General features: G+C 38.1%; 1 protein-coding gene across 1 annotated transcript; it reads right to left on the bottom strand.

Annotated features, from left to right (window-relative positions):
- Nucleotides 1-1,103: 1,103 nt before the first annotated feature.
- Nucleotides 1,104-19,274, bottom strand: rorca (RAR-related orphan receptor C a). The gene is made up of 10 exons (XM_007558656.2): nucleotides 18,904-19,274; nucleotides 11,874-11,959; nucleotides 11,611-11,752; nucleotides 11,006-11,446; nucleotides 10,617-10,738; nucleotides 10,030-10,162; nucleotides 6,791-6,898; nucleotides 6,519-6,629; nucleotides 4,489-4,601; nucleotides 1,104-4,380 (listed from the first exon to the last, which is right to left on the bottom strand). Exons 1-10 carry the CDS (start codon nucleotides 18,908-18,910, stop codon nucleotides 4,219-4,221), a joined length of 1,425 nt encoding a protein of 474 aa, XP_007558718.1. The 5' UTR covers nucleotides 18,911-19,274; the 3' UTR covers nucleotides 1,104-4,218.
- Between the last annotated feature and the right edge of the window lie 3,621 nt (nucleotides 19,275-22,895).

Genomic DNA, 22,895 nt, shown 5'->3' with positions numbered 1-22,895 from the left:
GATTTTTGTTCTCATTATCAATTTATTTATTAATTAGTTAATAGTTTATATTACATGTTTTAAACAGCCAGCTTAAGATGTAAATAATACATTTTGTTGTATTTAATCAAATTTTAAAATATAAATATGTTGAGAAAAACATATAACCTAGAAACCACAGGATCTGACTAATTCAGATTGTTTGTTTGTTTGTTTGTTTTTTAAACATGCTCATAAATTGTTCTTATCCTTCATCTTATCATTATTATTGTCTGCACAGTGGAACAGTTGGTTGCACTGATATCTTGGTCCTGGGCCTAAGATCTTTCTCCATTAATCTTGCTTTTAATTTTAAATAATTAATATTCTTCTCTGTGTGGATTCTCTCTGGGTACTCTTGCTTTCTTTCCCAACCTAAGGACATGTCTGGTAGGTCAATAGGTCTCTCTAAATCGCTGTTAGGCAAGTGTGTGCATATGAGTGAGCGTGCGTGCTTGCGCGCGCGCATGTGTGTCATTGTACTTGACACATTGTAAGGACTATTTTCCAAACATATTATGAGGACCCACTGCACAAGCGTTGCCCAGTCACAGGTCCCACGAGAAGACGTGTTGTTTCTGGGTTAAGTTTGTGTTTGGAAATCATCTTTTAAGTGTATGGCATAGAAATGAATCCTATTTAAGTTAATTTATTCATTATTTTCACATGTTCGCCTATTTTAGATAGTTGTGGTTTTTCAAAGGAAATGCTCTTTATTGTTTTTCAAACTTGCTGAAACAATTTTATTTAAGAATGCCACAAGCTTCCCACACTTAAAGAACTAGTTTGACTCTTCCAGTTTTAGCTGCAAAAGGTCTTTCTATCTGTTATTATCTATTTCCAAGACCTGGTAAAATGTTATTGTCAGAGTTTAACACTGTTATGGACAAACACAACACTAACCTTTCTTTTCTTGATCTGTCTTGTAAATCTGTATTTCCAGGCTGTCGATGTGAAGAAAATAAAATGTTCTTTGCAGAAATATGTAATGCCCAAGGTAAAAGAAAATTATAAAAAATAATTGCATATTTAGCACAGCCATAGAAGTCATAACAAGAAAAGTAAGAAGAAACATCAGCAAACGCTTAATTTCACTTGTAAAAAGACTTTTATTACATTCTTAAATCCACATACAGTATCACCATTGTGCAACAACACTTCACTGTGTTAAAACCTTTTAGGCTTCACAACCAATGACATAAATTATTTCATATTAAAATCTATCTTGATTTAACAACAGTAATAATCTTAAAATAAAGTCAGAAGATTATAAACAGGAGGATCATGACGAATGAGAAACCTTTAGAGAGACATCTTTAAAAACTCTTTAAAAAAAATAGAAGTACATCTCTCTGAGAGAAAAAAAACAAGGACACTAACTGATGCAAAAATAACAACAGTACAACAATGGAGGATAAAAATCAAGAAACAAAAGATCACAACAAAACCAACATAGAATTCAGAGATTACAATTAATCTGTTATTGTTTTTTGTTTTTTGATCTCCTATTTAATCTATGTTTTCAACAAACAAAAAAAAATGTCTTGCAATAATGATGTCAGACATGGGGTAAAATCTTTGATACTTCTGTAATCAAACATTCACAAGAACATGTACTGTACACAGTGATCAAGGTTTAAAGGTCGTTTTTTTGTTGGTGCAAGGTGTCCGGCTAGCTCGACTAACTGCAGACGCTTGTAGGACAGAGAGCCCAGCTATCTCCCTGAGTGAGTCTAAAGGGACATGAAAGTGCTGATCATAGGTCCCGCCCTCTGGGCTGTTTTAATCCTGCAAAATTTTATATGTACATATAGAATTCTTTATAAACTACACGTTTAACATTCTCAGGCCTGAAACACAAAGCAGTGCACTTTGTTACAATCTTGTTAAATGCCATGTAACCGGATCGTCTGATCTGCAAAGGTAATCAGTTCAGTATTTGGTACATTATGCTATGAATAAGAATATTCGTGGAACACTGAGGTTACTATGCTGGAGTGCGAGGAAAAAAACATTGACTGAAATACGCGGCAACTGAGGCCCGACATACTGAGAACAATGGGAAGGACGTTATTGCACAATCCCACAATGCCACAATCTTAAGTACCGAAACGAGGGAGACGTCTCCCTTCACGCTGCATGACATAACGAACGCTCAACAGCACTGTCCCAGCAGTGCTAAAGCCGACTCGGCTTAAAGATTACTCTGAGATAGACAACATCCAACATCTGTCATGTGATTGTCTTACGACTCCAAATATAGAGATTTAATTTAATTTCTCATGGCCTCTTGGGCTGCTGGTACAACAAGATTTATTGTTTTACAGAAATCTAATACAGCCGTCGACTTCAAATGAAAAGTTTTCATGATGCTTGCAGGCATCTCAAGAGATCTAACTCAAGATAGATCTGTGTACGTCCAAGGCTTCCTGGAACTAAAGGCATACAATGCTCTGAAATAAACAGAACAGCAGTCAAAGAGATGTCTTTAGCACAAAAAAAGAGACAGAGTTTTATTCAGTTTCTTTACAGTTTCACCAGCATTATTTTACTACTTTTGAAGCTCTCTTTGAATGCATACTGTACGTTTTAACTCAGGGGGGTAGCTGCTGGCTCTGTCAACCCTGTGCTTTGCCATCTAGTGTTTGGAGAAGGTGAGGTAGTAAGGGAGCTGGGAGTAAAGGAATACAAGTTGCAAATATCTGATCAAAACATTTAATTGGCCCAAACCCTACAGCAAAGAGGCCGTAGGGAGCTTAAAGGACACTCCTATCCATCATCTCAAACTCTTTGTCCCTTCATTTATGGTTTATTATCTTTTCAGCTCGTACATTTCTTCACAGCTTTTGAACATTTTGGTTGAGTCTCAGTTGGAGTTTTAGCCAGTAAAAAAAATAAAAAAGAAAAGGATATTTGTGAAGAAAGGGCTGAGATGTGGCACTTCCAGACAACTCTCCACAGTGGTCAGGGCTCTCCTCAGCCGAAGTAGGAGGGCGGTTATAGACTTTCTGTCTGGTTTAACATAGGTTTTACCGCTGGCAGTTACACTACTAACACGTAAAATCTTGTGCCAGGTTGGTTTATTTGGATCCTAGCAAGAACTTGTAAGTACTAATTAACCACATTCTTTTTTTGTTTTCATTTCTGCTACAATCGTTCTTCGAGAAAACAGCGGACCAGACGACGGGAGCAGAACAAAATGACTGCCATCTGGTATAAACTCTGCTCTTAATTTACACTTTTTAGACGTTTCTATATATAAATATACTTTATTTATAAAAAAAAAAAAGGTACATCTGAAAATACTTACACAATACCTCTGTAGTTACCTCACTTTCGAAGTGGCATTTGGAAAAGGGGAAAAGGGATTTGGACTGAGGTCATTAATTACATAAAAAAAGCAACAACTCACAGTTCACTGACATCGTATCTAAAGTTGTGCTCGTACAAACAACTAATCAGATTTTAGCATAAGTGCTATCTTTTTGTGCTCTAGGTTAAATGTGTTTGTGGGTTTGAAAATGATTTACAAAAAAAAAACCCTTCCCGCTTCAGAGTTTGATCATGGTCCCTTTAAGCTTGTTCATGTTACAAAAACAGCAATGTGTGGGTGCTACTGAGTACACACAAAGAAGCAACAACTGTTTCTGCACTAAACCAAAGCAGGCGTCATTACTGCTAATTTCCCATGGAGGGTGAGGATTTTACTATAGGTTCGTACATTCTAGTATATTGTGAATGGTTGAGGTAAGGGGGAGGGGGAGTACATTCAACAATCGCTTTCAGGGGCTGTGGAGGTAACAAAGACTACGCCAGAAAGGAATTAAACTCAACCAGCAGTTAAAGGTGACTTATAGAAAAATATTTTTCTGAAAAAAAAAAAAAAGAAACAAAAAAAAGAACAATGTAGGCTACTGTTCAATGGTTTCTTCACTTCTTTACAAAGGAGGTAACGTGCACCGGCGACCCAGCAACTTCTCCCGTTTTGTTGAGTTAATAGGTTTGGCCTGCAAGGCGGTGAAAGCTACTCCACAGGGTTTGGACTTCAGAGGTGAGAGGAGAGTGCACTAAAGTGTAACGTGCAGGATTGTCATTGGGCTGGTTGGTTCTGCCGTATGACGGTCACCACATTTTCATCTTCCTCTAAACACACCTCAGTGTCACTATGTTTAATCACACCATCTTAGCTGAGAGGCTAAGCTAGCCCTCGGTAGAGTCCGGGAAGGTGATTTCACTCCCAAAAACTTCCCTGTACAAAGGAGGGAAGGCGTATGCCGTCTCAGGGTGAACCAGACGGAAAAACTCCAGCTTATCTATGTGGAGGTTGCAAATGGACCTCATCATGGGAAGCTTAGACACCATCTAGGAAGGAAGTACAGGAACAAAATACAAGTTAGTAGGAAAAATAATAATAATAAAAAAATCATACACATACAGACATTGAGCAATATAGCTAGAAAGTTTCTGTACCTTTGCTAGCTTCTCCTCTGATGTGCCCTCTTTTTGCAGGCAGCGTTGCAGACCCACATAAACTTTCTCCTGCAGTTTATGGATCTTCTGGACATCTGTCAGCCAAGGTCGGTCTGAAAAAGAAGAACACAGATTTGCTATTGTCTTGTTTGCAAAAACGATCTAGATATGCTTTATTTTGTGATAAACATATATACAGAATCTATGTTCAAATAAGCACTGTCAATGAGATGACCAATACTTGGGTAGAACTTGAAAATGTACTATTCTGTGTTTTCTCTTTACAAGGTGATCTGGAATTGAGTGCAGCTGGTGGCATTACACAAACCTCGACTTGGCAGGTACAAAATGGAATAAGCTGATATTTTTGGAGGGCCAAACATTGGCTATTTTATGCAAGAAACAAGTGCAAAATTTACACTCAAAGATAAGAGTTTGGTGACTGCTCACTCTGTTTAAATGTGTGTCTGCTTGAAGCTTCAGTCGGTATGGACACATAGGGCTGCCAGTCTTTGTGGGAGGAAAATGATAATGTATTTCTGTCTTTAAACGCAACGATATAACAATATAAACTGGAGGCTCTTACCCTACCAATCAAAACAACTGGATTAGGCCAAACTATTTCTGCACCCGGGTTCTGTTGGTACTTTGCTAAGCCTGCTTTAGTCCAGTATGGTTTAGCATTTACAACATAGGCGGGCAGACAAATGAAGCTGCATCTACTTGCCTCTTGACTATATCAGCATTATCAGACAGTTTTAATTATTTCAGTGACAATTTTGACAGCTGAGAAAAAAACAGAATCAGCGTATGCTGGTCAGAATTTAAAACATAGATTTAAAGGGCCAGTGTTCAGAGACAAATTTCAGACGTCAGTTTTTTTTATGACAATTAAACTAGGAAGCTGCGTAAATAAGAACAGCTTTACTGGAAACTTGCCCATATTTAAATATGGTTTATATGAGCAAAGATAAGACGCAATTACACTGATGTAAATAAGCTGGCAAAGGGCAAGTTACAAATGCCATACAGTGATATAATAGGTTAATTTGAACATGACGTTGTGACCTACATTTTTTTTTATTAAGGTTATTGTATAAAGTAATAAAGTAATGAACGGCAACTAGTTCCTTATGGGACTGAAAAATTAGCTCTAAATACATAGTTGGGGAAATATGAACATGAACCAATTCAGTTTAAAACTTTGTGAACAGAGTTTATAATTAGTTATTGTTAAGAGTGAACAACAGTGTAAGGAACATTAATTTATTTTATTATAGCTGATATTTAACACGTTTTAAAATGAAAATGTAAAACCGAAACTCGGATAAAGATATGCCACATGGAATGTGGGCTATGTTTTCACACTTATATTTGGCTCTACAATGATAGTTTTTATGCTTAGCTGCGATCATTTTCATTTTTTAGCCAAACCAATTGGTAAGACTGGGTGTAAATAAAAACACCTCTGTTGCAACAACACCAACAAACTTCCCTGTTTAATGAAGTCATTTGAAAGTCTGATGCTTGATTTACATGATAAATGACGCCTAACTCCGTTGCATGCACAGGCTAAAGTACACTCTTGTGCAAAAAAAAATAAAATAAATAAATACATGAATGCATGTATTGCCCGATAATATGAGTTTAAATATCTTTCTTCTCTGTGAAAACTTTCCCGATTTCAGAAGAAAAGGTAAATAGCTAAACAAATGTTCTCACGTCACTGCAGCTTTAAAAATGCTTGCGTGATAAAGAACTGACACCGTCTACATTAATCAGATACGGACCTCAGTAGAAAACAACAAGGAATGATGAGTTCAACCGCACCATAATAATCCGGGGTTTAGTAGGCCTGTTTATGAATTGGTTGAGACAGTGTATAAGAATGCTGGTAAACCTAATGTTGCATAAAATACACTACACACCTTCAACCAGTAATTCTGACTGCATGAATTGGCTAGCCAGTTACTAGTTACACTGGTTTAGCATTTACAGGAAAGTTGTAAAGTAAGGTGCAGTAATCTAACCTGGTGACAGAAGGACCGCAGCACTGAACAGAGCCATCTCGTCCTCTGACATCTGTATACGACTCAGAGTTTTTGCTAAGTCAAACACAGCATTCACAAGGTCATCACAGCCTAAAGAGGGAAGAGAAGCAAAACAATGTTTGACTATAATTGTTGTGACAGTTAAAAAGATGGGGGGGGAAAGATGACCTCAAATCACCTGCCCATCCTTTCATAATGTTTATGTGATAGAAAGACAGAGAAAGAGGAAGAGGCCCATTGCGCTGACTCACCAAGAGCTTTAAAAAGCTGAGCACTCGCAAACTTTCCATCAAAAAGCAGTGTATTATTGATGGGGTTGTAGGCTCGGCACATACGGATCAGAAGGACATCCATGCACCCTGTTGAAAGAAAGATAAAGAACACATATTGTTTTTTAAAAACTGCATTGATCTTTTGTTTCCTAGGCATGATCGTAGAAACTAAAAGCCCTTTTCGTGATAAGAGCCTAATAAACACATACGGCAGATCTAGCAGATGCTATATTGAGCAAAAGCTGAATGAGGAAGTGTGTCCCAGGGCATTTCTAGGGCTTAGAAAAGGCTCCCTCAACGCTTGGAGTCAGGGCTTCGTGTCTCATTAAAATTCAGCGGGGGATTGGTCCTCAAAACATTCAGAAGCTCGTCCAACACGTTCTGTTTTAAATCGACAAGGCCACTTGAAGGATAAGAACTACAGCACAGTTAAAGATAATAAGACAAACGATAATGCAATAAAAACTTTAACAGGACGCAAATGTTTAGTACAAGACTTTACCAGGCTCTGGATGCTACGTAGAGCTTTCACATTAGTTTTGTTCTGTGTTTAATGATAGCAATTAATTACATAACACTGTCATTAAAGTAATGGCTCGTCATTTTTAAAGTGAGTTTCTTTTAAAAGGTTTTAAGCAGTTAATATATCACTCTCATTTGAAAACTACTGGTTTCCTAATTGACTCCATGTTCAAACTGAGAGCACCATTATGCAATCTGCACTCTAAATGTGATACTAAAATATCTGCATCTGAACTTTACCATGTAGCCAAACCAAACACACCAAATCATGTCTTTTGTTAACTGTTCTAGATACTGTGCTCTTCTTAATTTCATTTTGATTTAAATTTACATACTTATATGGCTGAGTAGTTCTCAGTATTTTCTGGGAGTGCTATTTTGTAGTAGTACAATTTTCTATTTGTTTATTCACACCTTAGTTCCCTTTTTTCAGTTATAAAAACATTTCCTGCTGCTTTGGGCAAGTTTAACGGTAACACCCAATTGTGAAATGCACTTAAAGCGAAAATTAAATTGGTTTTTGGGTCTGAGTTTCAAAGCAAAGCTGGCTTAAAGACAAGTTCTTGGGTGGCGGAGGCTAAAATACAACTTATTTAAAAACCTCTCGTCAGTCCACATTCCAGTTTCTTCTTGAGGTGTGGCACACTTAATTGATGTGTGCCATATAAAGCAATAGAGGAAGGTGTCAAAGTATATAATAAAGTACATCTCATGCTTCAAAGAGTAAAGTTCAAAACAAAAAGACAGACTTCACCGTGTGATTTATGTGCTCAAATTGTTAACAGTGTAATTAAGTGTGGGCAGGTTACTGAAATCCAAGTATAAAAACTGCAGATTTAAAATCGCTAAAATATTTCCCTGTGTTGTTTTGCTGGCTTCTAGTCCTTTTAAAGAAATACTACAGGAAGTGCTGGCGTGACCTACGTTTTTCTCTGGCTGTGAGGAGCGTAAAGTAACAAAGTGCTGCAGCTTTCCTATTTACTGCTGCTTCCTGCCAGTCAGCTGGTTGAAATACAACTATGCTACTTTCCTCATGGAAAAAGAAAGACAAATTCAGCCATTGAAAGTGTGTTTGGTCACAACAAACACAAGCTGCTATGGTGTGAAAGTCAAAGGACTGACATCCATCTCTCTTAAGGCACATTTCTATTATGAAACCTGAAACATTTTTTCTTGGAACTCTTATATATCCTGACAACTCTTATTTATCCTGACTGTATTTTAGTGACTGTTTCCACTGTGAAGGCCAAACAGGGCCAGACGCTGAGCGGTTAATGGCTCCCACTGCAGCAGCGTTGCTCGAGGACTTGCTCGGTAAAAATGAAAACAGTTTAAATTTCCAAAGAAAAAATTTGAACCAATGAATTTGCCACAGCAACTACATACTATAAATTAGGTAGAGTCTGCTAAACTATTTGGTGTAAATGTAAGAAACTTTTGTGTTGTATCACTTTACGCAAGAGGTGAAGGGAGACAACACTGAAACCCAGCTCTCAAGGAAGAAACTTATGAACTTGTCATATGATTAATATTTTGAAACTAGCATTACTTGAAAGTAACAGGAAGTTTGTAACATCACCATCATTAAAAATAGTCCAAGTGATGTGTCACAAAGGAACACAATCCATAATTATAAGCAGCAGTGTCTCCAAAAGAGTTGTGTTTTTTTTTTTTTAAGCCCAAGGACATAAATAGTATTAAAATATCTATATGTGCGAAGGATTTACCCCCTCTTTCTCTACTGGCAACTGTAACCATACTTCGGTGATTTAAAACACATTACCTTTAAAGTCGCAAAGCATTTTAAAGTGACATAATTTAAAAATCCTTTTGCTTCCAGCTAGAAAACTCCATCCGACAGGGTGGGTAAGTGAAAATGTGCTACCTATAAAAGGTTCCCATGGACAAAGTTACTTTCAGAAGCAGGATTTTACAAAGGTGGTGCTATTTATTACTGCAACCGGTGTGAAAAGAGAGGCATGTGTGGAGAGCAGCCAAATGGCCCAACAACTTATCTATTGTTTCAGCTTGGTATTCCTGTGTTGTTTTATGTCAAACCAAAATCTGAAATATGCTATCACATATTACAGTTTATGTATTATATTCAAAATAACAAGTCTGATCATATTACAGCCGGATAATATGGCTGAAAAACTTATCACAAGATAAGCGTTTCTTATCAGTCACATCAACTTAGGCAAAGTTTTCATAACTTTGAATAAAGAGCTAATTTTTCTGCAGTTATGGCAAAATATGAAACTGCAGCTGCGACTCAACAAGTTGTTGCTAGGTAACCAAAGAGTGAGTGAGTTAGTTGATGTCACCTGCTTTGCTCAGGTCGCCGTGAGAAGTTGAGGAGCTAAAACCTTTCCTCTTCCTACATCTCCCAGAATGTGAGAGTGAATATTATATATATTCAATATTGAATATTCTTTCACATGTATTTTCAAACCCTGTGAATCTCATCCCAGCCCATTGCCTAGTTACGCATAATTACTGAAGAAACTGTGATGAAAACAAAGCTGGATGTTCTTTGGAGAATTAGAAACTATGCAGCTTCTTAAGCATGTGCAGCTGTTAATCTGTGTGGAGGTCCACCCCTCTTAGACTAGTGTGACAACAACTATTGTTGTCGCAACTAAAAGACGGGGTGTGATTTTAGCCTGGAGGGAAGTTAACTCGCATCATGCACTGACCTGCTTTAAGTAGAATAATCTGATCATTCTGACAGAGGTCCATGAAGCCAGAGATGCGCTTGGCAAACTCCACCACATACTGAATTGCGTTGGTGATGTGAACCGTGCACTGTTGCCACATCACTTCGGCTGACTGAAAGAGGGGAAAAAAGAGGCATGCAGAGGGTTTATTTGAGGACAGCAGCTCGTGAAGAACAGGTTGTGTTTCATTGTGTCCTTTTGAGTCTAGCTCATGTTCAATTAAATAGCCTGAACAAAAGCATAACCAGTTAAACATGGTATTTCACCGTGTGGCATTCACTTACAAAACTAGAATGATTTCAGGAGACATGTGATATGATTTGAATTATGATTGTTACTCAGTCGGTGAACACTTGATTTATGTATATTGTTAAAAACAAAAATAACCTGAAGTTAAGGACAACCAATGACTTAGATCTGACAATCATATCTTCCCAAATGCAGACATCTATTTATTTTATGTTTTGTTTCTCTAAATTTCACTCTTTTATTCCATGCAGTGCAAAACGGGCTCTATTTTAATCTGTTTGTAGACAATGATCAACAATAGTGAGTCTCACACTTACTCTGGTCTGGTACGAACGAGTCTCTTCTGGATTATAGATGTTCCATGCCATCCTCTTCAGCTCCTCTGTGCTGTACTGGCTTGTCTCAACATGGGACTTCACTACACTCTGGATTATACGCTCTGAATGGAAGAAAACGGCATTTATTCATTCATCCGCAGAGATTTCTTTACGATTTGTAACCTTTTCAGTACAAGACAACAGTTGCTCTGTTATTGCTTAAGAGTTGATATAGTTAGGAAAGAAGAAAGTGGGCATATATCGCACCTAATATTGTCATTGCAATATTTACTAATATTATCGCCACTGCAAGACGTTCTAATATGCAGTCTTACTTTTAAGGATGTATTCACATTGTAAGCAGCACAAATGGGGTTACTTCTACTGACCTATTTCCAGCAGGGAGCAGCCGTCTGGCAGAGGGTTGAGGATGGCATGAGAGAAGAGTCCAGAATCATGCAACAGCTGGTACTCGTGTTTGATGCTGTGGTTGCCGTCAACAAAGTCCAAGCTGGTCTGCTCTGGCGAGCTCTGAGAGGACGAGCTGCTCCCTGCGCTTCCTCCCAGCATTTCCAGGCTGCAGTAATCGCCGCCTGCGTCCTCCGGGGTGAGGGGCAGGTCAAAAAGGAGGCCCTCTGGCAGGGTCGTGATGTCATCCAGGTCGCTGAGCGTGGCGCTGGAGCCTCTTCTGTAGGTGCGGCCGTGCTCTGCCAGGTCTCCATTCTCCTCGCGGGAGACGACTCCAGCGCACTCCTGTGACTGCTGGTGCTTCTGGACCTCTGCGTACAGGCTGTCACGCTGCTTTTTGGACATGCGGCCAAATTTCACTGCTGCAGCCGGAACGCACAGAGATAAAACTTCTTAACTCAAACAGTAGTCCATAAAAGGACAGCATGCAGTCACGGTGATTAAAAAAAACAAAACAAAAAGACCCCAAAGTGGGGCCAGTGGAAACTTTGAGTTAATTAAATATAAATTGAGGGAGTAAGCTCACCGTCACGGCTCATTCCAAGAGCGAGACACTTCTGCAGCCTGCAGTGCTGACAACGGTTACGGTTGGTCCGGTCAATCAGGCAGTTCCTTTGTCTTGAGCAGGAGTACATAGCGTTGTTTTGCTGGCTGCGTCGAAAGAAACCCTGCAAAAATAACAATTGCAAAAACAAAATAAGGTACCAAATAAATGTTGAAATGACTGAGTTTTTTTTCTTCTTCTGTTCTTTACAGAAATATTCCTAATGAAATTGCTTATAAACTCACCTTGCAGCCTTCACAGGTGATAACACCATAGTGGATGCCTGATGATTTATCCCCACAGATTTTACAGGGAATGACTTCTATTTGAGCTGAAGAGACATGATAAAAACACAGGTCATTATGTAATAAACTGAGATTTTATTAAGGAAACTTTCCAATGCTCATATTTGTTGGACTTTTTCTACTTTTTAAAATTCCTGAACACAAATACTTACATTAATAAAAAAAAAAAGTAGAATATTAAATCTACTTAAAAATCAAATGAATGAATAATTATTTGTTTTCATGCTCCAACTAAAATCTCTTGAAAGTGTTTGAAGCACAGATAAAAATCAACATATTTTGCAGAACGTGTCACTACATAAACAGACAAGGTTTACACTGAAACACTGAGTTATAGATGAATATGACATTTTCTTTTAAGGGCTGCCTTCAGTATTTGTCAATAGGTCCATTCAGCCATATCAAATGAAGTTGGCAGATTACACCGAATCAATATTTGCTTTGGACAGCCGTGTTGATTTTTAATTCAAACAAGCCCTCCACCACCTTGCATTAGCTGCACTTGGAACAACCTGAATCTTCCAAGAAACAAACAAACAAAAAAACGATCCATTTCAGGTCAAATGTTATCTATCATTTGCAATAGTGTTTGACATGTACTTCCTAATAATGAGACAGAACTGACACTGTGTGGAAGGATCATAAAGAAACCAGAGGAGTGTTATGAACACACATGGCAAATAAGTATACATTATACATGTTGTGTTCATTATGGGAGCCTGATCCTTCTTACTCAAGAACAGCCTGTTCTTTTCATTATGTTGTTTATCTCAGTAGCTGGGCCTCCTCAACCCCAGAATAGCAGGTCAATTGCATTAGCCGAAGCCGGGGGTTATAAAGTTTCACATCGCGCGCTCTCTCTCCCTCCTTTGCACGCCGCCTCTCCTCCTTCAGGGCGAGCTAACATGTTCGCAGGTTAACAAAGAGTGATGCCAAGTGGAGTCCTTTTGAGTTTATGACTCTTAGATGAGTTGCTGGCAGGATCTTGAAATCGTAAGAAATACAAAGGTTGCACTAATTTTAGGCCAGGAAATAGGGAAATTATAAATACTTTAACTCTTAGTTTAGTAAATTAATTAAAGATAGACAACCAAATGGTGGTTTTCATTTCACACTATCTTTTCTCCTCTTCCTGTTATCTTCTCCTTGGAGACATAACTACACAACTAAACCATATCTACATCGAAACAAATTTTAATTAGATTTCTTACTCTGTTCATCAGACAACTTGGTCAAGTCCTTAATTAAAAAATAAATAAATAATAAAAAAACTTATTTTGACGTGAACATTAGTTTCACATGAAGCCACCCACCAAGAATGAGATTCAGTTTTAGTGGCGATTTCAGTCATAGACTTAGTTTAGCTCTGAACGTAATTGTTCAAAAACAAAGCCCCCATTTAGCCCTTCATTTATGTAACCCGGAAATAACTGCCAACATGTGGGACACAAAACTCCAAACTATTAATAGTGTCGCTCCAATAAAATCTACAATGGTTCCAAAATCCCACGCAGAGCAATTATTGTGTTATTGTTATATTTGTAACTGTACCTTTTAGATACAAACTTTATACACATACATACACACACATGCACATGCACACACACACACGTTATCTGAATCAAATACAAAGAACCAAAAGGCAGTGTAATTTCCTAGTCATGTGAACTGATTTTTCATTGGTTATGATTTTTATTGATAGTTTTGTGGGGTTGTTTTAGAATTTTTACTTCAAAAAGCAACTGGCTGCAGGGTGGATGCCTGGACCTTTGATTGCTACCATGTTTTGCAAGATCTCATACATCCAGAAGTGCAGTGTGTGCCAAACCAACACTAAAACCCTTTGCTGGGTCACACAGCGTATTAGGTAACCCGCTAAATCACAAAATAGGATTTAACTGGTCTTCACAGCTCTTCAGAAAATTGCTTTTTCTATGAATGCCCTTTTATAAAATACAACTACCCAATCACATGAGTCACTCCGTGTGGGGAAAGATGTGCGTCATGGACAGAGGGAGAGCAGAAGATGTCAGTGACTGACATTGTTCTGAAAACTCAGACTTAGGGGACTTATATTTGTTCACATTTCATTTCTAACATAACTTGTCTTTCTTTTGAAGACCCGTTTCCAGCTTGAAGAATCTTCATTTGCTAGAAGTCCTTGCAACCGAAATGCAACTGAGCGATATAAATAAATAAAGGCCCATGGAAAAAAAAATCCCTTTCTCCATTGCTCCCTTTTGTCCCTCCTCCTCCCTCAGAGGCTCTCCCCCGCCCACCCTCTTCAGTCTGTTATATAACTCCCATCTGGTGCATTCCGTGAACACACTCATTCAAAGGTGGTTGTCCTGGCAACAGTGCCACAACCCTCCCTCGTCTTGCCGCGCTCCAATTGGCCGGCGAGCGAGAGCTTTGTTCCTGAGACTCGCCGCCTCACCTGCCAGTCAGCTGAGTGGCACAGTCAGGACCAGAGAGCAGGAATTGCTCCACTGACACACTTTCCACTGAGCAAAGAAGGGGGCGGGCTTGTGAGAAGAAACACAATCTGGCTTCTTGCAGCTTTTAAGGTGGAACCAAATCTGACTCAGCCTTTAAAGAAGGAGAGAATAGACGCTTTTATTGTTTGCACGGTTTACTCAAAGAAATGTAGCAGTAGTGAGGAGGAGGAGGAGATATTTTTTATTTTTTTACAAGCGCAGCAACATCTGGAGATAGTTGCATGGCCATTACTACAGTAAGCTACTGACAGGAGGATGGATATAGCTCATAGCTGTTCAGCTTGTTGCAGCATGTCAAGTATTTGCATGAAACCTCAGCTGTGTTTGAGCTCTACCGCCAATCTATTTCTACTCCACTGAAATATGAAACCAGAAATTTCTTGAACAGTTCTGCTCTACTGGCTAATAAATGTTGCACACTATAGCTCTGTCCTTAATTACTCACTGTTTGGTGTAAATATATTAGGTTTGTAATGCATTTGCTGCATTTACTAATATCTAAACCAGTGACGCATGTGACATTTAATGTGATATGGGTGTTGCAATTCAGCTAGGACCTGAACAAGAGCTCCTTTATCCATGAGAAAGCTTATCTGGAAAACCTTGTTAATCTTTTGTTACAAGAAAAAAAAAGGAAAACACAATTTATTTTTGTTTACTCCTTTAAAGCCTGACACAAGAAATAACAGAAATGGGGAACTTCTAAAAGCATTTGATGGACCTTTTAAATGGAACAAACAACTAAAACGTTAATATAATATATATATATACATATATATAATGAATGTCTTCCTTTTTTGTATCACAATTGATACTTTAGGTGTTTTTGGTAGTATTTAAAAAGAAGGAGGAAAACATGCCACAAAGGAATCAGACCTCTATGGATGCATAGGGGGAACTCATAACCTCCATAATATGGTGCATCTGCTATAAAGAACTTAATATGTAATACAATTTTTTGTTGTAGAAGACTCTTTTAAAAACTCATGTTTTCAAAAATATGTGCTATTTCTTTTCACTATATCAGTAGAAAAACTCAATGCATTCTTCACTATAATCTGTTTTTCTTAGATGCCAACTTGGATGTGCATCTTCCACCAGGTTTTAAAGGACAAACACAAGGTTTCTGATTGAGTTGGTTGTCAGAAATCCTCCTCCAACACAGTTAAAGAAATTGAGGACTCAGAGACACGTGCATCAATAAACATGCCTTTTGCAGCACAACTGTTGTATGAATTAAGCGAATAGCTGTAGGCTATATACAGTACAACATAATAAGGGAAATTGCTGAACTAACTTCATGTTTCTGCCAGTAAGTCATTCAGTGTGTCAGCATTTATCATCCTCTGTTCTGTGAAACTTCGGCTTGTGAGACTTTGTCCTCTCATTCCAGGTAATCAAACTGGGTTCAATGTCCTATTTACCTAGCATTTTACAGCTACCTGAGATAATCTGTATTTAACGTAAGTTTGTGAGAACTTTTGGAACCTTTATGGAAGTGCTATTATATATCAAATACTAACACTGAAACCGTTAGCACAGCACGATTTTGAAAAAAAAAAAGAAAAAAAAAAGTTATTCACACCTGAGATATGAGTGTGTCCACACTTCTTTTTTTTCTGCAAGCACAGGTTCTCCTTTGTGACTGGTGTTCTGCACATTTCAGTGTACAGTGAGTTTTCTCTTGTTCTCCTAGCCAGAGAAGACAGGTAGCACAATATGTCCTCATACTAACCACAGGGCCTTTAAAAATGTACAACAGGTGTAGGAGTTTCATTGGCAGACACAACACAAGTGGAACGAGAGGCTCTTGCGTGGACTCCTGCACGATTCTGCTTCTGCTTTCATGCACAATTTGAATATTTCTCTGTGGAATGCTTCATTTAGCAGGAAATGTGTTTGTGGTTAAAATTAAATGATAAAATCAACAGCTTTGCATTACGTGCATCAAACGCAACGAAAACAAGCTGGAAGGACATTTTTAGTCATCTTTTATGTATCTTCTCACTTGCTCATTTCAATGAATTTTTCTCACACACAATAAAAGCCTACTTTCTTGATTTGTATCTTTAACAATATACTGTACATGCTGCCAAGAACTCAAGCCACACACAATTTTATCCTGCACCACTGTAAACAGAAAATAGACCACTTTCGTTCGACTATGCCGTGTATAGTTCAAACCAAATGAGCTTCTGCAACACCAAAACAAAACCAGACTGGGGAATCCAGATCACAGCATGCATTTTATTTTATTTATTTATTTATTTTGCATTCTGCAATAAACCACAGAAACGCATACCAGTGTGTACAACTGCACCGATTACTGTCACCTTGAATTAAAATATCTGTCTGTTTGGGTATGATTGTCTTTATGCATACTTTGAAAAAAAGATACATAATATCAGATATGACACCACAATAAGACATAAAGAGCCTAGGCACATTTTAAAGACAGAATGTGTTAGGTAATCACAGCCTGCAGTTATAATACCAGATAATGCATTGATACCTCCTAAGATTTGCCCGCATTCTTGTGTGAAGAGTCTCAGCTTCACATAGGGGCAGCAGAATCTAAGCATGCAGTTGTCAGAGAGAAAGGGCACCTTGACATATACTGTAACTTGCTGTGATCTTCCCCAAGGCTGTTTTCTCAACAGATAGTGGCCGCGAGGCTCAGCTCAGCACAGTGATGTCCTTGGAGAGCAGAGAGAAAACTCTCTTCTTGAAACCTAACACACTAGCTGTGGCTTACTGTGCTTCTTTAAGGATGAACTGTAAGAATGTTGTTTGGCTTAGTCTACTTGACTCTACTGGCTCACAGTTACTTAACTTCTTTATGCAAGAGTGTACATAAATAATGCCTTAATAAACTAGTATCCTTTCCACTTATTTTAGGTAACTATTTCCCCCAAACAATCTTTTTTTTTTTTTTTTACTTTTGAAAAGAAATGTGATATTTTATTTTACAAAATCCTATTGAGAAGCAGTGTTATGGTTGTAACCTTAGCTGGCAGAGGAAGCTCAACTGAGCCCTGCTGTGCTTCATATGTGGGCTTGCTGTGCCCATATCCTGCTTGTCCCAGCGGTGGATGATGGTCTGTAACATCACGGCAAAACTGAACTTGTAGATTTTGAGCAAAACAAAAATGATTTTTATCTAAACATGCACTGATCAGGCTTTTATGGGATAGTACTGTCCTTCGTACAAAGGAAAAATGTGAAGTAGATTATTTGAGAGAGGTAGTAGTTTTTAATTTACAGAATGGGAAGGAATTACAAGAGTATCATTATTCACGTCATAAAACATATGTTAATTAAACTTGGTTTTTAATAGTCTACTTCATCATATTTCAGTATGAGTACTTAATTTTGATGCATTTAATTAATGCATCTCTAGTTTAATTGACATTTCTGTGTTCACTACAAATATACCTGATCTTACATAATCTGATCTTACATTTTGTGAATTAAAATATTTTGGAAAATTTGTATTAGTTCTTCATCACATGCTTATAAGATTAAAATTTATGCTTTTACCTATTGGTGACAAACACTCGCCATCACACGCTAACACACACGCAAACACACACCCAAAAACACGCACACATAAACACAAAGACTTGCTGTAATCTTCAATGACAGAACTAGGTCAAAGGAGCACCTCCTCTACCTCTCCAGTGAAACTGCTGATTCTGACAACAAAAACACTCTGTCTGATGAGCAAATTATTTTAGTTACACCCCATAAATAAAAGCAGCATCTGTGAACTTTTATGAACATAAAGCAAAATTTGCTTTAAACGAACCAAAGTAAACTTGCTGAACAAACTGAAAAACTCATGTCTGAATCACAAATAACTAATCTGGCTTTGAAAACGCTTAGTTTAAAGTTAAAATTAGGCAAACAAAAACGTCTCTGGAAAAGGACTCCTTAGTCTATTTAACTTGAACAATCCCTGCCAGCAGATATTAATGTGCCTTGACAGCCCATGAATCACTCTGCTCACCGCCTCCCTTTCCTCAGTCTTACATAACTGGAGTCAATGGCTTACTGGTAAAAAAAAAAAAAAAAAAAAAGTAGCAGGACCAACGCTGTAACATATATTTGTTGCCACCAACTCAAATTAAATATTATGGAACACAACAATTTGTGACAGAATAACTACCAACATGTTAAAACTATAATTTATAAATCGATAAACGCATAAAAAAAAACACTGTGTACTTTTGAGAATTTATATTTCTCAAAGAGGAGAAGTTGTTTAGCAAACTCTGTAAAATGACAGTGATAATTTACTATAGGTTGTTCATTTCTGCTTGATGTCACAGCAAGCTCGGGGTCCACGCACTTCGGGCTCAAAAGTAGCGCCTTCACCGCACAGCTGAAAAGTTGCTTTGTAAACAAACCTGGCGTGGCAGGTTTTCTGCCTAAACTGAAGCGAATTCACAGCAAAAATCTCATCCACTCACCTCTCATTTCTTCGGTGAAGTTTAATCAACTCTCCAGGGCATGTAACTCCAAGTGGAAAAGAAGCAAGAAAGCACAGAGAGCGACGGGCATTTATTCACTTCAAGCAGGATAAGCTGAAAACTGCCACAATACCAAATCCTTTTTTTTTTTATTTTACCCTTTCTTAACTCACTCTGGCCTTATTAGCGTATAAATCAACGATGCCTGTTTGTTATATGCTACTTTCCCCTTGCAGCTGAGATAAAACTAGATGTGTTAAACGAGCGGTGGCGGCTCTTCTTCTTCTAGCTCTCTCCTGCTCCGCTGCTCGCACTAACCCAGTTTCAGCGCGTGGACTACACATGATCCTCATCCCGCGGTCCGCCCGCCTCGTGCCCCGTGAGTTGACGCGCGCGCAACCCCCCCTACGTGCTTTAAGGAGGCTCTCGCGTGCGTGGGAAAGTGTGGCAGTGTGTCAGTTCAGAGCGGCAGTCACCCAGCGTGGGAATTTAAACCTCAATAATAAGCGACTATTTCTTTCCCGGTGGATATTTACATGTTGCACACAGCAGGTTTTAATACTCCTTTACTTAAGAAAAACAACTTCTCCATGGCGGCCTCCATGGGTGTTGCATACGTTGACAATAAACAACAACAACAACAAAAAAAGTCAGCTATTTGTTATTTCAATTACTTTTTTATTTTATTGACTGTGTGTGTTCTGAGACAATTATTTACCTAGAATTTCATTTAATGCACACAATTTAAACAATATAGCGTAGAAAAACGGACATTGGACATGAGGAAGGGGGAGATGTATTTTTTATTTCACTTCATTTTTTGAGCTCTTCTCAGACCAACTATAGTCAGTCCCCGCCTAATTCAGTTCAGTTTAATTAAATTCAAATTAAATCAAAAATACTTTATTGATCTCAAAGAGAAATTAAATAATTCAGCTAACTTAGACTTTATCTGCAATGTAAATAAAGTCAGCTAATTTATTAGTTATATTAAATTTGTTTGGATTAGTCTTACTCAACACTATCTCAAATGTCGTCCAATAAAGGAGAGCAACGCAACAAGAGCGATCCAAAAATATAATATACTGAAAAAGTAAAAACTATCTAAATATCTTTAAAAATATTTAAATCTATTTTTTAAGATAAGTCCAATCTATGATTAAACACAGTATAGTCAAATTAAAATTTAATCAGCCCTACAGTTCTACTTTAAAGAAATGCAATTCTGTTTAATAAAACTCTAAGCAAATCAAAAAGGTCAGATTCCACAAAGCAGTCATTTTAAAGGCCACTTGCTGAGATGAAAAAGTTTCCTACATAAACACACCAGCGGACTGTGGTAAATGTTCACTTCGATTATATCCTCATCCCAGAATTTCACAGTGCTACGAATGAGTTTAAAGTGGAAAAAACTCCCATTTTAGTAGCAAGAAATCCCCCAACAGCCATTTTAAACCAGCTGAATGTTTGTTGCATAAAATGACAGAACTTAATTTTACCATAGTTAATGAATAACCTCAATAATCATAAAGGTTACACGAGGATTCAAACTTTGTCCTCGGGTTTCCTTTCACTTGCAGAGGGTTTGAAAGAAGCTGTAATTATTTCACAGGATTACCTAGCTAATTTTAGCAGATAAGTTGATTTAGAGGTTCATTTACAGTTAGATTTATGCTTATATTGAAACCAGATCCAGAATCAGTTTTGAAAGAACAAAAACAGTGTAACTGCATGTGTTCACAGCTTATCCAGCCTTCAATTTCAAGTACGGCTCAACAGGTATGCTGTGATTCCATGCATTCCCTTTGATGTGTGGGTGTGTTGACACACATGAAAGACAATAGTGGAACCCTGCTGGGCTAGAGCCGCCTTTCAAAAGCAAAGCCTATCGATAAGAGTTCTGATGAAAATAATTGATTTGCAAGCATGGGCAAGCTGATAAGTGTATCATGTAACTTGGGCACAGTTATGAAATGGGGAGAAGAGAGAGATTATGGTAAGTAGGTTAGTGGAGCAACACAGAGCTTCACACCCCCTCCCTCTCTTGTATTTCTCTTTCGGCATGCGTAGTTTTCTCCTCAGGTCTTTTTCCACTGTGGACACTGTTGTGTCCTCGTGAATACCAGTTAATTCAGTGTTTTGGTATATCTTATGTGCGCTTTATGTTTAAGCTGGCACATATTGTTTTGGACCGCTTTAATGTTGGTATGCATGCATGAGCTTTTTTCTGTAATTTTCAGTAGGCTCAGCCTCTCTTACTTGCACAGTCCCTCGAAACAATAAGATTAAATCAAAACACACAAAGATTAAAGAGTGACGCTTTAGTATATTTGGTTTTCTTAAAGTAAAATATATGCGGTATCAGTGAACTGAGATGTGTTTTCCTGCTGCTGCATGTAAACTTCCTCTTCTTCATATTTGGATGCTTACCCAAACCTGATTGTTTTCATTCTGCTGAATCTCTGTGGTTATATTATGTCTGGCAGTGCATCCCCACTGTCACCGCAAAGTGGCTGCACATCCATCCGGTGTTTGTCTGCAGCGTCACTGACCTCCTGACCCTCAATCTTATGTAACCATGGCAATGCCCAAATTAGAACATGGAGCATGGAATGAAGCGGGTGCTTAGAACCTCACATTGAGGCATGTAACTCTGAACCAGCTTTCCAGATTAAGGCAGATGAGCGCGCGCGTGAGAGTGAGCGCGTGTGTTTATGTGTGTGTTCTAAGCTTACATGCAATAAAAAAACAAAAAACAAAACAAAAAAAAACACAAGCATCTTTCTTACTAAAACATTGGGTTTTGGTCATGAGCTTCTCACACTCTGGTGTGATTTCTGCAACTTCAGAATTTGGCCCATGAATGCAATAACAACTTTGTAGCCCAAACTGGCCCCTTCCCCGTAGAGCATAGAGCCGAGCACACTGAGAGGATTATTTTAGGATCCAGGCTCTGCTTTGATAATCCTCTCCTCTCCCTCATCCTGCTAAACCCGCTCCCTTCTCCTCTTTCAAATGCCCTCTAATCTCTCTCACTTGGACTCTGTGTGGCTGTAATCTGGTTCGTACCCATCTTTTACCTGATGAACAAAGTTTAAATCAATAGGTCAGTGAGGAGGTACCTCTATGATTTCCTCCCGTTACGAGTCATTTTAATCTTTAAAGTTTCCAGAACAAGGTGACGGAAGATTCTGCTCGCTACTGATTGGGGGCTCGAAGGCCAAGACAAGTGGTAAGAACTTCAGACCATGAACAATAAATTAATAAATACCAAAGCGTCTCTGGTAGCAAAAGTATGTAATTTGGACTTCTTTTTTTATGCAATAAAGATTCATTAGAAAGACAAAAGAATATGGCCATGAGCAAGAGAAGTGAATCAAGACATTCACTAAGAGGTGATAATGTGTAAGAGATTAGTTGTTGTTGTCGCCTCAGTGATTAAGAACTACAAGGGCAGAATGAAATATCTCAAGTTCCTTCTGAGAAATGTCTTAAATTTGTTTTCTTTGTAAACATTTGACAGTCCTGTACATTATTGTCACATGCAAGACTGGAGAAACTGAAAGGGGACACCTAAGAAAAATCTTAGAAAATTAAATCAAATGTTAAAGGAACAGAAAACAAAAATAATCTCATAAACTAAACAGGGATAAATTGATAAGGTAACAAAATTCTAATAAAAATGAACTGAATGTGACGAGACCTATTGAACACAAATACACCACAAGGAAATGATCAAAACTCAAACTCAAAAGAAAACCAGAAAAAGAGCACTGATGCCAATTAAAGGATTCTGCTTGTTTGAATGATATAAGCTAAAGCTATTAAGTGATTCATTTTCTTTTATGCTCATCATCCAATAAGCATGAGTGTTGTTTTACTTGTGGCTAGTTGAACTAGATGGGCAGGATGATCTAAACAAAGAGACACACTGCCATGCCCTTCAGCTTATTATTGACTCTGTATTTTTCCTCCCTGTGCAGCTGTTGATA

Source organism: Poecilia formosa, unplaced genomic scaffold, assembly GCF_000485575.1.
Source record: "Poecilia formosa unplaced genomic scaffold, Poecilia_formosa-5.1.2 Scaffold98, whole genome shotgun sequence".
Classification (NCBI taxonomy): Eukaryota; Metazoa; Chordata; class Actinopteri; order Cyprinodontiformes; family Poeciliidae; genus Poecilia; species Poecilia formosa.
The sequence above is the reverse complement of the archived record's forward strand: the minus strand, read 5'-3'. Positions and strand labels throughout refer to the sequence as shown.